The sequence below is a fragment of the Ammospiza nelsoni genome, chromosome 3, assembly GCF_027579445.1.
Source record: "Ammospiza nelsoni isolate bAmmNel1 chromosome 3, bAmmNel1.pri, whole genome shotgun sequence".
NCBI lineage: Eukaryota > Metazoa > Chordata > Aves > Passeriformes > Passerellidae > Ammospiza > Ammospiza nelsoni.
The window spans coordinates 48,188,116-48,201,261 of NC_080635.1; the positions used below are offsets into that span (position 1 = coordinate 48,188,116).

Genomic DNA, 13,146 nt, shown 5'->3' on the forward strand with positions numbered 1-13,146 from the left:
ACCGAGCACCCTTTCCTCCACAATGCCACCTCTGAAGGGAAAAAAATCCTGAAGGAGCATAGCCCAGGGCCAAAACTGGAACAGTTCAACCCAGGTCTGGACGGAGACAATCTGACTCAAACTCCTTTGCCCTGGGCACTAACTGTTCCCTCTGTCCCTTGGCCATGTGCCACATCCAGCAGTGACCCCGTGCTCCACTTCTGTGTCCCGATCCCTCCACTCTGCTCCTGTTTGCACAGCACTTTATACAATCAGCACTAATTTACACAGATTTCTACACAGCATCAGACTAAGTTAAACTAATTACCTACTTCTGTAAAATGTCATTTGCTCTAAGATACACTAAAAATAAGAGGTTTTCACCTAATTATAGAAAATGGTAGCCCAATATGTGTAGTGTAGTATATTTCATTCCATGTAATAAAAGTCCTTTAAGTGCTCATGTGCAACACCTTTTCTTTTTCCACATCAATTTTCACATTTTCTTTCTCCTTAGAGACTGTCATTCTTTTCATATCCAGAAAAGGAAGAAGGCATCATTACAGGGAAATTCTAGCAACCTTGTATTCCAATGCTCTTAAAAAAAACAGAGAGCTTGGTTGACTGACTTTCAAAAGATGAAAAAAGTATGAAGAAAAAGAGTATTTCCAAGTTGGTATTCACAGCAAATTAGCAAGAGGAAGAATTTGCTTTCAGGAAGGAACGAAGAAGGCACCAGAACCAAAAGCTCTTATCACTCCTCATGGTGTAGGGTCTTATGGGGACTAAACTCTCTGATGGAGACATCTGTTTTATGTGCCCTGACGTGCAAGAAAAAGCCTAGACCAAAGGTTATCTCTGTGAGCTGTCTTTCCTCATAAAGGGATTAGCATTGCTAGGCACAACATTTCTTGGAAAGGCAAAGGAGATGCAACAGGTTAAGTTTAAATTATAAAACTGAATCCAACACTCAAACTGACATTCAGTCACTCTCTCTTTTGACTTCTTTATTTGAAAGCAAAATACCCTCCCTGGTTTTGTGAAATAGACAAAATAATATCTGCCAGTTTGAAAGTGGAGACCAGGCCTTCTGGGTTTATCCTTATTGTTGCAAGTGGCATATGCTTTAGAAAATGTGCTCCAAATAGAAGTTGGAACAAAAATGTTTTGAATCAGAACATCCCACAGCGCGTTTTGAGTTAACTTCACAGTGCCACAGGCACTGTGCTGACATGTCATCAATACAAATCATAAAGAACAAGTATATTGCATTTTCAAAAGCATATCTACCTGAGGCAGCTATTCATTTACCTGCACATTTCCACAGAGCTGTGCTGAGCATCCATGATCTCAGCTGGAGAGCCTTTTGGTGCCAACCTGACACCAGAAAAACAGAGTCACCCAATGAGAAACTGAGAGAGCAGCAGTGCAGAGATTTCCATAAGAGGTTCCAGTGATTTAATGAGGGTTTAAGGAAGAGCAATCCTGGAAGAAACCTTGGGCTGGTCTTAGCTGCCACAACTCCTCCTGGCAGTTCTACAACTGCTTTTATCAGTTGGGGATCTACTTCCCTGATCCTTCCAGATACCCAGACTCCCTGGCTTAATATCAAATTCCTCTTCCTAAAGTATGTTAGCCAGTATTCAATTATATGTTATCACAGTAGCATTATCAGCTGGCGTCTCTTTCTCTTTTGTTTTTTTTCTTTATTACTTTGATAAGAAATTCAAATAGTCTCCTAAACATGGAGACCAAGATAGACTATATATGTAAATAGGAGGGCTCTTGGTAGCCAAGTGAGCTTTATTGCCCTCAAAACACTCTGTTCTCTTCAACTAACAGATGGTGGGAAAGGACTGGTTTTCTCTCAGCATAACAGCAAAATACTATTGAAAAAGAAATAATTTTATTTTGTTACAGCTGTTATAACTGATTCAATAGTTTGAAACAAGAAATTAGCTACTGCTTTGAAATAAAAAGCTGTAAAGACTTCTAATTCTGTGACATCTCTTTCAAGTTCTGTTGGATCTTTTGCATCTTGGCCATTGAAGACAAAATCTCCTCACACAAATAAGACACCTTCTTTGGTGAAACTCCTATTACAATTGATCAGAGTTTTGTCAGTGATTTCATTAATGTCAGGATTCGACCCAGATATCTCTCCTATGTATATATAAAGGAGGAACTTAGCATAAACAAGAGGGGCACTGGAATGACTTCCTGGTACTAAGGTCAATAGCCCATGTTTTGAAAGCACATCTTTAAAAGAATGAAGTTCCTGATGTTAATTTCATATTAAAATTTGTTCTCAGATCTCATAACATACAAACTTTTAGACCTTTACATAGCAAACAAAGAATTTGCTATCACCACATCAATATATGATTCTGTGCCAAAAATATCCCTTTTTATAGCATTGAGTTTTAGCAACGCAGAGAATTGCTTTACTATTATTCACAATCTACTTCTCTAAAACCTTAATACACTTCCAACATCCACTGTTGCTCTGAAACACTGAAAATTGTAATTATCCAGTACATTCCAGCATGTGCTTGCTACAGACTAAGTGAAAGCTTTTGGGCATAATTTTGTTATCTAGCAAGCTCCATTAACAGCACAAATACCTTGAGATGCTTATACCACAGCTGCACCTATGGAATATTTCATTAGGAAAGTGCAAAAGGGAAAAGTCACATTTGCTTCAGCAAGACCTAGTACAGCTGCAAGCACACACCCAGTATTTATCAACTATAGGGCTATTAAGTGACTTCAAAGTCCACAAAATATGCTCCTTACAAGCAGCACTTGACAACTACTTGCTTCCCCTCCAGACCTGGGATCTGCCATCACAGGTTTCTCCTAATGAGATCCTATTTTAAGGAATGCAACTAAAAGTACAAGACCAATGAAATATATTTATCCATATAAATATGGAGAGGGGCTCAATTTGTATTTCAAGTAACTCCATACTGAATACCAGCTATGCTGATACTGGCCTCTTCTCCTAATTCAGCACCTAGCGCAGACACCATTACACTCCACAGTGCTTCCAGCAGGGCCAGTGGGAGGAAGGCAACACCTTCCCCTCCTCCTCCCCACTGCTCTAACTTCTCAGTATGGGGAGGGAAGAATAAAACATTTTATCACTTCTATGAAAAACATCTTTTTTACCATAAGGACAGCAAATTGCTGGAACAGGCTGCACAGAGAGATTGCGCAGTTTCTGTCCCCGGAGGTTTTCAAGATACAACTGAGTAAAGCCCCAGGCAACCTCACCTGATCTCAGATCTCTCCATGTTTCAGCTTGAGGATAGGCTAGATTCTACCTGAGGTTCTTTCCACCCTGCATCATCCTACAATCATGGCTTTAAGAATGTGTTTTTATCTTTAATTCCATCAGCAAACATTGGATGATCACCTTCTTTCTTAATTTCATTCTAGTTTTCTCCTTCCAAGATCACAGAATCATAGAATGGTGTCTGTTGGCAGTGACCTTAAGGATCATCTAGCTCCAACACCCCTGCTATGGGCAGGGACACCTTTCACTAGACCAGTTTGCTCAGAGCTCCCCATCCAAGCTGGCCTTAAACACTCACGGGAATGGGGCACCCACAACTTCAGGCAATTTGTGCCAGTGCCTACACACTCTCACAGTAAAGAGTTTCTTCCTAATACCGAATCTAAATCTATCCTCTACTAGTTTAAAGCTTCTCCCCCATGTCCTGTCACTATATGCACTTGTAAGAAGTCCTGTGTTTGTTGTAGGCTCCCCGCAGGTACAGGAAATCTGCAACTAGGTCACCCTGAACTCTTCTCCAGGCAGAACAATTCCAATCTCTTCGCATTTTCTTCACAGGAGAGATGTCCCATCCCTCTGATCAACTCGGCAGCCTTCCTCTGGAATTGCTCTAACAGTTCCATGTCCTTTCCTGTATTGGGGACCCCAGACTTGGATGGAGCAGTGCAGGTGCGAGTCTTACAAGAGCGATTTTGGCTCTTCTCTCCTGACTCTCTCGCTCTGACAGTGCGTTCCTTTGGTAGATTCCAGGCTGTTGCAGGGCCAACCTGGCCAGCATATCACTGCACCAACTTTTTCATTTACAGAGCCATCCCCAGTGAATCACTCTGGTGTCTACATCTATGCTCCCCAGACAGTTTGAGTCATGAACTGCTACAGATCCCTGGAAATTAAGACCCATGCTCTCATATAATTGACAATGCAAAAGAAGTAAGCCAGCTACACAAGCCACTGATGGGGCATCATGGACTACAACCAAGCAGCTACTGACTCCCATTTGGAAGCCACAACTCCAGTTCACTGCTTGCCTTTTGCAGCACAGGTTTAAAAGAGGCGCCACAAAGATGAGCAGTGGAAATGGCACTGGAGCTACCTCTTCCTTGCCTTCAAATAAGGACAGAGCACTAAATAAATTTATCAAACTTTTGATTCTCAGCTCATTTTTGGACCTTATTTTGCAGCCTGAAAGACTAGAAACTCTTCAAAAGTCTACATCTGAAGAAAACTGACAGCATGTAGCGAGAACTTCGGTCTTCCCTCTTACGGGAGACCCAACACAAGGTATCTTTTCGTATTTGTAATTGTGTTGCAACACAAAACACTGAAGTAATAAATGCTAATAAGGCTGGGTGATGTTTGTGACCGATATAAACCAGCAACTTCATAATCACAAGATGATTCCTTTCTGTAAAGCTGGCCAACTGTAAGACAAATTATTTTAGCAAAGTTTCATTAGAAGACAAATAATAATTAAATAGTCCTGGTTTCCCAGGAAGGAAACTAGCTCGTATTGCCAAAAGAAACCTATTCAAAATTATTAGTTGTGTGACAATCAGATCTTTTTCTGCACTGAGCTTCAGCATGCTAGGCTGCTGGTCTGGCCTCCTCAAAAACTCCTTCCCAGGCATCCAATAGCACTTTGCTCTTACTAAATGCAGTACTGAAACCTGCCAGAAAAAGACAGAAAGAGACTGTTCATAAAGTAGCAACTGTGTGCTCCTTACAAACTGGCAGAACTGACTCCGCTTGCATTCTAAGATTAAAATCATTAACAGTGAAAAAGTGTACGCAGTTGGGTGCTATTAAACTGAACATCAAATCAATGGAGAATTTCTATGAAGAATAGGAATAAGACAGGTTTTTGAACCTGACTCTGAATATTAACCATAAAGTCCATGTCATAAAAAATATTCAGCATAAAATGAATCTGTTCAATTCTATAACATTTCTTCTGAATTGCATCCTATGGGTTTACCATTCATTACGTTCCATGGTAGTTTTCCAAAAAGTATTTCTCATAATATTCTTGAATGTCTGCTGGTTAAATGCTAACAACAAAAACTAACACGCATCAAGCCTATTCATTTGCTTTTAAAATGAATAAACAGGCACTCCACTGTTGATTACCACATTCCTGTATCGCTGGAAGGCTGCCAGCTCCAGTACGTATATAACGTTAGTATTTGTTTTTTTGCTGAGTGGCAGTCCTCTGCGGTAATTATCATCTTGCAACTAAAGTAAATATTATTCTCTCGCTGCAAGTAGAAATAAAGGATTGACTCTTCCTGTATTTTTACTGTTTGCCATCCAGTCCGTCCTGTCGGTACGCTACGTGCCCATTAAACGTAATTCCTTGCGCCCTCGTTACTGGGGCCATCTCTTTTGTCTGTAACTAGTGAATTACGAGGATTAGTCGCTCCTCAGAAGATCACCGGCGCAGAAACTCCACGGGCCGTAACCGAGCAACTCGTCTCCACAAAACTACCGGCAGTAAGGGCTCCAAAGCCGGCGCCGGGGAGTGCCGGGGGCGCTGCGGGCCGGCCGGCCGTGCCCGGGACCCCGGAGCAGCGCCCCCTCCGCGGGGGCTTCACCCCGAAACGCGGGCGGGGGATTCAAAGGCTGCAGCGACACCGCCTTAGCCCCAGCTGCCCCGTACCGGCGGCACGCCGGGCCAGCGGGGGACAATGCGCCCATTGATCCGGCTGAAGCAGCGCTCCCGCCGGGGAGCGTCCCCGCCAGCGGGCAGCCCCTGCGCGGACCCGCTCCTTGAGCGGCCCTTCCGCCCCTTCCACCGCGACAGCCCAGAGAGCTCCTCCGGAACGGCGGGGTAGGCGGTCACCGACACAACCCGTGGCTTTGCCCATGAAGTTACTTTTTCTGGGACGTACGCGCCCGCACACGGGCACGCTCCAACTCGGGCAAACTCCGCAGCAGGTGCCGGGAAGACCCGGCGAACGCCCCGCAGCATCTCCAATTCCCCCCCACCCCAAGCCCTCGTTCCGCGGTGGGTGCCCCCACGGCCGCCCCGGTCGCAGACCGCGTCCTCACCACACTCACCAGGATGCCCATCACGTCCTCCCACAGCTGGGCGAACACCTCCGACGTGCCGCTGTCCGCCGGGGTGGCGGGGCCGTCCGCCCGCTCCCCCTCCATGCCCCGGCCCGGCCGTCGGATCAACGCCGGCTCCCCGCCGCCGCCGCGGCCGGCCCGCCCCGCCCCGCCATCCTCCCCCGCCCCGCTCCGGCCCGCCCCGGGACACCGCGGGACGGCCCCGCCGCCGCCCCTCAAGTTTCGACCCAGCGACGGAGCGGCCGGCGGTGCCACTGCGGCCCAAACCCCTCCTGCGCCGCCCGCCCGGGGGCTCGCCCGGCGCATGTGGCCGCCCCAGGGCGGCAACAAAGGGCCCAGCGCCGCCCCGGCGGCTGCACGCACCCCGAAAGTCCAGAGCGGTGTCGGGACACGCGTGGTCGCCGGCGCAGCTCCTGTTGCTGCCATCCTCGTTACCCCCGTGCCGGTGCCTCGCCTGACGGCCAAGTCAGCAGCGCTTTCTTAACACCGGGGAAAGACTCTCTGGGAAGAGGTGTCAGCCGCACGCGTCACACGGCGGCAGGGCAAGGGGCACCCTGTTAGTTCGGGTTCAGAGTTTCGGTACCGGGACCGCATCATTCTCCTGAGGAGCGGTGGTCTGCCACCTATCGCCCTTGGGGCGGGACTGTGAGAATGCTGCCGCCCCTACGTCTGTGCCTCATGCTCCCTGGTACCACTCCCAATTCCCCATTATAGTCAAATTAAATAATTACTAACTACAGACAGCAGCAGTGATGCTCCTGCATTCTACTTGGGAAACTGCTAAGTGCCCACACACACGCACTTCTTGTGGAAGGCACATGAAATAACAGTGGCCAAACCCCACTGCCTGTGAAGGGAAGGAGTGGCAGAGGTCAGCAGAATGACCTGAAGGCCTATCCACCACCTCACACCTCACTCCCAGCTTCTGCTGTGACCAGCAGCAAGGAAATCTTTTACTCTTAGTGCTCATTCCTAAGCTTTGAAATGTTTAGATGCTTCTTGAAAAGCTCCTGTTTCAAGCTGCCATTTATTGGAAGCACCTGTCTGCCCGGGGTGGCAGGGAAAGCAATGTATTTAATGGATACGCAGCTGTCACATGCTGGCCAAGCATTTTGAGGGCTCACAAAGCTGAGCAGCCAGTGAATCCTCCAATGTCCCTCCTGCCCCGCTTACTGCCAGGCTGTATGTTACATGCCCTGCACCACCTAAACACAACTCAGAGCCTGCCCTAGAACCTGTGCTCCCCTCCAGGCTCTCTGTTCAGCCCGGGTGTCCCCTGGCACCAGGCTCCCCTCAAGTCCATTCACCAGCCCTACAGCTGACAAGGCTCCCAATAAGGGCACAGCACTGGTGGCCTGGGAGGGCTGGAGCAACAAATGATACCATTTGCTGTCAGAGCTAAAAATAGTATCTGGAGAATGAATAAAGGAAAGTGTGGTTATTGCACTCATCTTCTCTCAATGTTCTCAACAATGCTCTTTTTCTGTCCTCAAAGCTAAGATTTAGTTTGTAGACTAGCACTGGAGAGGAAAGCTGGCCAAAACACTTCCTTTCTCATCAACTGCCACACAAAGAAGGGGACAAGACTTTTCTAATCACTTTGTTACTGCAGCTTTTGCTGGAGTGGTTGACAGCAGAATTTGAACAGAGAAAAGGAGGTGGGGAGCAGAGGCAGAAAAACTAAAATAAAATTATGCTGAGAGAAAGTGGTAAAGAAAACACTGATGACTGACCCTCCTTTAGGATGCTCATGTAGGATACACCCTGTGTAATCCACCTTATTGACTAGTAATGAGAAATAATGAAAGACCCAACCAGGTATAAAATCTCTTCTAATTGGCCTTTAAATTGTACGCAACTATAAGCCTATGAAGTACGAGACTAAAGGCGTGTCAGTGAAGTCTCTCAGTGCTCTGAGATGGCTTGCATAACTCAAAACTGGTTTAATTACTCAGAAGTAATTTACTGACTGACCCTCTGAAATTCATGTTGAACCACTTACAGTAATAATGTCAATCTACTTTAAAATATCTGAACGAAGCTCACTTGATCTCAGGATTTAAGTATTCTGGGTTCATCATGCACACTATCTTCAGTACTTTGTCTTTTTTATAGACAGAGGCATATTAAGATAAACAAACCAACAACTCTGCAGCACACAGCCTAACTCCCCTCACTGTTGTGTCTTGGGCAGCAACAGATGAAGATCAAATAGGTGCCAGGGGCAGTACTCCCACTTGCCTGGCTCCTCCCTGCGACCGAGGTCATTGCTTCTGTGCAACAAGGACTACATCACTTACAGAGGCAGGCCCTGAACAGCCACGCTTTTCAGCCTTGCAGTACAGGTAACAGAAACTAGATTGCGAACTGTGGTGGTCCCAGAGCTGCTTCCCGAGCCATTATGTCATCCCTTCTATGGAGGCAGAGCTTTCATCAGAGAAGCATGATGCATGGCTGTGGCAGTCTTCCCCTCAGCCTTTAATTTGAGACACAGAGCCTTTGATTTCAAGAAAGTGAGATAAGGAAAGAAAGATCTTGCAAAATCACATGACTCCAGGCAGAGTTGCTTTAAAAGCAAACAGACACGAGAGAATCAAGGCAGTTTACAATAGCTACCACCTTCTATGGTCTTGCAATTATAGTATTTATGCATTTTCAGACATTCACAACATGCCATTTTCACAAGACATTAAATGAATATAACATGCTAAAATTATTCTGCGCTCTTCTCTCGAGTAGAAGCACCCCCTCCTTCTAGACAGGACAGGGTTCTTCTATTTTAATGAAGGCAATGTCCTGCAGAACTAAATCCCAGGAGTATTTTACAAAAATCAGCTGCAACAAGAGTATAGGAGTTTTAGAAAAAGCAGGAAATCAGATCTTCAAAGGGTTTTGAAGCCCAGCTATGAGTGCAGTATTTTGTGTTACAACTGTTACTACGAAATAAATTACTGGAAATTTGGCACGTTAGAATACAGTTTTTGTTTGCAGTTTTTATCTGTAGTTGCCTAGATGATAACTCCAGCATCTACAAAAGACTACTCTCTAAAACCATCTTGTGCTGGACCTCTCTACAGCTATTGGAAAAAATAAATCTTATCAATTTTCTGAGATGTTTATGACATTTCACAAGAGGTCTGACCAGGTGTGTTTCAGAAATCTTGAAAAAATGGTCACTGTGCCCCTTCAGAGCAGCACTGAGCAGCAATCCTGATGTGATTCCCCTGTGTGGTGCTGTCACAAAGTGACTATGAAGCTCCCTGTGGCTGTTCTGCAAATCTCTGAAGAGGAGATGGAAACAATTGACACATATGTGGTCAGTCTAGTCCTGCTGAGTTATGGCAGATGCACTGTGCATATGAGCCTGTCTTCCTATCACTCCATCAGCTACACGTGGGTGTCAAGTTATTATGAGTTCCCCACATGTACAAGCCAGGCAGGATTAACCAACTTGGAGAGCACTGCTCTGTATTCCAGAGAGATGGACTTTCTTCCAGAGGAATACTCCTAGCTCCATGTTAAGGTGGCCATAGAGAAGCTCATCTTTCTCCTTTCTTTACTGAGGGTTTAGGGAGATGGCCCTCACTAGGACAAATTCGTTCTCTGTGAAAAGCACGAACTTCAAACACAAACCTCTGAGTCATTAAGGCAATAGATGACAAACTTTCTGTTCCAAAGAGGTGTGTGCCATCTCACCCCAATGTCACATAAATGTTTCAACAAAGCATTTAATAGGGAAAAAGTGAAATATGCATCAAAATAAACTAGAAAAGCCAACATGCACTATCACAACTGTTGTCATCTGCATCAAAGGCATTTAATCCAGGAAATCAACAACCTTGAGCACTTTTAAATCAATCAATTTTAAACTATATACAAGGTTGCCTCAGAAAGGGGATTATGCTCCACAGAGTAAATGGACTCCAAACTTCATGAGCTCCTGATAAATGACCTGAGGGAAATGGCTTCCTGCTCAGAGACCTGGCAATTAACTCTGCATGCATGAACAAAACACATGAGGTTTCTCAACATCACTAACAACACCCTGCCCAGTAGATCAAGTCCAAATTGGAACATCAAAGCCTCAGAGAAATAAATAAGCAAGCCATTGTATGCAGAGAGGCTGCAGGGAAAGGGAGAAATAAAAATTCCAGCTAGCTCCTGCAGGTGACCTGCCAAAGCCCTAAATCTCTTAACACAAGCACATGACAATGGAACACCTACTACCAGTGATTGCATCTCCTTTCAGCTCTCTCCCTCTTCCTGCTCGGTGGAGGTCATTAAATTGAAACACGCAAAGTTTCACATCACAGTCTTTGACTGGAAATGCAGCTCTTAGTGGTTGTAGGCTTCATCCCATCAACTTATCAAGATCCATCTCAAGACAATTTTATCTCATTGTCCTTGCTACATTTTTTTTTCAAAGTCCTTCTAAAATATAATTTCTTTTACCTCTCCCGTTCAGTTCTTCTTTAAGAACTGTTTAAGTAGTATTACTATTTCTGGTAGCATAGTCCTTTGGAGTAGGGATCACCTGTATCAGCCAAAGGGGCCAGCAGCTGCTCTCCAACAGAAAGCAGACATGCCAGCAGCTGCTTCAAAAACTGCTCTCTGCTGTGGGATAGAATGAGGACCCACACACCTGACCCATCAGTTGATCTGACAAACAGGCTACCACTGTCCCAGACCCTCCCAGAATGTACATGCATAAACTACAGAGAATAGAAGATCCATCCTGCATCCATGATCCATCCATGTATATTCCAAAAGGGTCATATTTCAGCACCTGCCAGTTAGACATCTATAGAAAATAAAATGTTCCTGATTTTAGAAGTGATACAGACAGTACTTATCCAGTGGCTTTAAAATGGATGGTATTTAGATCACATACTATATACTGTATGGTCAGAAATCATTATTTATTATTTTAGAGGTTTAGCTGTCAGCTCCCAGTCTTACTGCCAGCCTCATGACCAGAGTAGCACATCCCAGTGAGAGTGGCACACTAATATGCCCAACAGAAACCAGATGGAGTTAAATCTGTTTAATTCTATCAGTAGAAAGCAGTTAGGAACAACAAATTGCTTTATTCTGACAGAAGTCTGAACTCTGCACACTGCACCAAATCTATCACTCCCCTAGATATCAGTATTCTACTAGATTAAAAAAATAGAAGGTGGAAGAGACATATGCCCAGTGGAATTATTCCTGTAGTCTTAATATTTTGGGCTAGCACCACACTCAGTAGACACAGAAGTACTGTGAAGGTTGTCAGGCTTCATTTAAAATACAGTAGCTGTCATTTACATGAAAAATCATATAAGGAAAAGAAATCTAAACACAGCAAGCATCACAGCCCTCCTGGAAGGATATCTTTTGACTCATAAGGAGAAAGAAAAGGTTGACTTCCTTCCCTTCCTGCTCCACAGAGGCCTCTCATATCCTGCCTAGTTCCCCTGCCAGTCATGGAGCACAGCATCACATTTCTTGACTGCAAGGTGGTAGCACTAGCTCAGCCAATGGAGGGGCTCTGGGAGCTGGAGCATGACTGCTGAGGAGCACATACCCCAAGGGAAACCACGGCCACAATCCTGCTTAGGGGCACATCAAGCCACTCCAGAAGCGCCTGCAGATCAGGACTCCAGCTGCTTCCCACAATGTCAGGCACTGTCTGGAGATTATCCAGAAATTACTAAGACTCTTTTTCTTTGTGTTACTTCTGACTTCTCCACCTAAACTCAGCATCCCCTCTTCTCCACCTGCACAGCAAAAACAGTCTTGATGTGTTGTTTTTTTCTTCTCAGCATTGAAATAGTTAGCATTCACTTTTTCCTTAGCTTTCTGCAGCACTTTTTACAAAATGTTTTCTAAACCTTTATTATTTTCTCAGAAAAGAGTTCAGCATCCTTTGAGATACCTAGGGGTAATCTCTGCACTGTCATTCACAGGAGGTTGCTCTATGGATTCAATTATTTTCATAAGCAGCTGCTAGAAGGGATGCATACAAATTTTTTGTAAGAGACTTACAAAGGCCATAGAGACAGAAGTATTAGGCTCAGTGTCCTTTGGCTGCTCTTCTCCCAGATAATTTTAGAACTGTGGAAGTAAAAAAAGTGAAAAGCTAGCCTCAAAACTGGGAGTAGAACATCAGTCTGTCCTTTTTCCAAGTGTGGTGTCCTTTGATTCCTTTGTTGAAACGCCTAGTAAATTACTAATGAAAAGGCGTCAGATGATCTCATCCTAAAGCACACATAAAAGCAGCATAAGGTACAACTCAATAGTGTGTGGTAACTGTGTATTTCAGAGATGCTCAGTGCTGATGTAAGTATCACTCCAAGTTAGCTGCAGTAAGATGAGAAGAGCATCAACAGAGATGACCAATCTCACAGAGTGACACCTATATTACTGCTCACTTTGTGACCAGCACAAATTTTTAAGGTAAAAATGTATGCACCTCAGAGATGATGCTTATTGCATCTCCCTTTGCAAGGGAAATGAACATTTTTAAAAGTAATACTTCCTGGAAAAAGAAACCCAAGAGCTTTCAATAATTTAAGTTTCATTAATTGTATCTTTGCAAAAGCAACCAAGCAAGAAATGCAAATGCAGATCTTTAAATAAAAATGTTACCTGCCTGTTATAGAGAAAACTTTGCAGAGTTGCCCTTAACAAAATATTATTACAACAAAGTACATGTGACCCAAACAAGTCAACTATAGACAGTTGGGAGAAAACAAAAGATGAAGGATTGCTTAGCTTCTCATTCAGAAAAGATCACATCCATCCAAAAGCTACCTCCT

The 13,146-nt window shown here is 44.6% G+C and overlaps 1 protein-coding gene across 4 annotated transcripts in view; it reads right to left on the reverse strand.

Moving 5' to 3' along the window:
* The window catches only part of SASH1 (SAM and SH3 domain containing 1), a 184,952-nt gene that overhangs the window by 109,824 nt on the left and 61,982 nt on the right, over positions 1-13,146 (reverse strand). For 3 of the 4 annotated variants that reach the window (XM_059467216.1, XM_059467218.1, XM_059467215.1), the window contains exon 1: positions 6,335-6,430. The exons of the other annotated variant lie outside the window; for it this stretch is intronic. In XM_059467216.1, the coding sequence (XP_059323199.1) occupies positions 6,335-6,430 (96 nt within the window). Of the gene's footprint in view, positions 1-6,334; positions 6,431-13,146 lie in introns of those variants that run through there. 4 annotated transcript variants of the gene reach the window in all.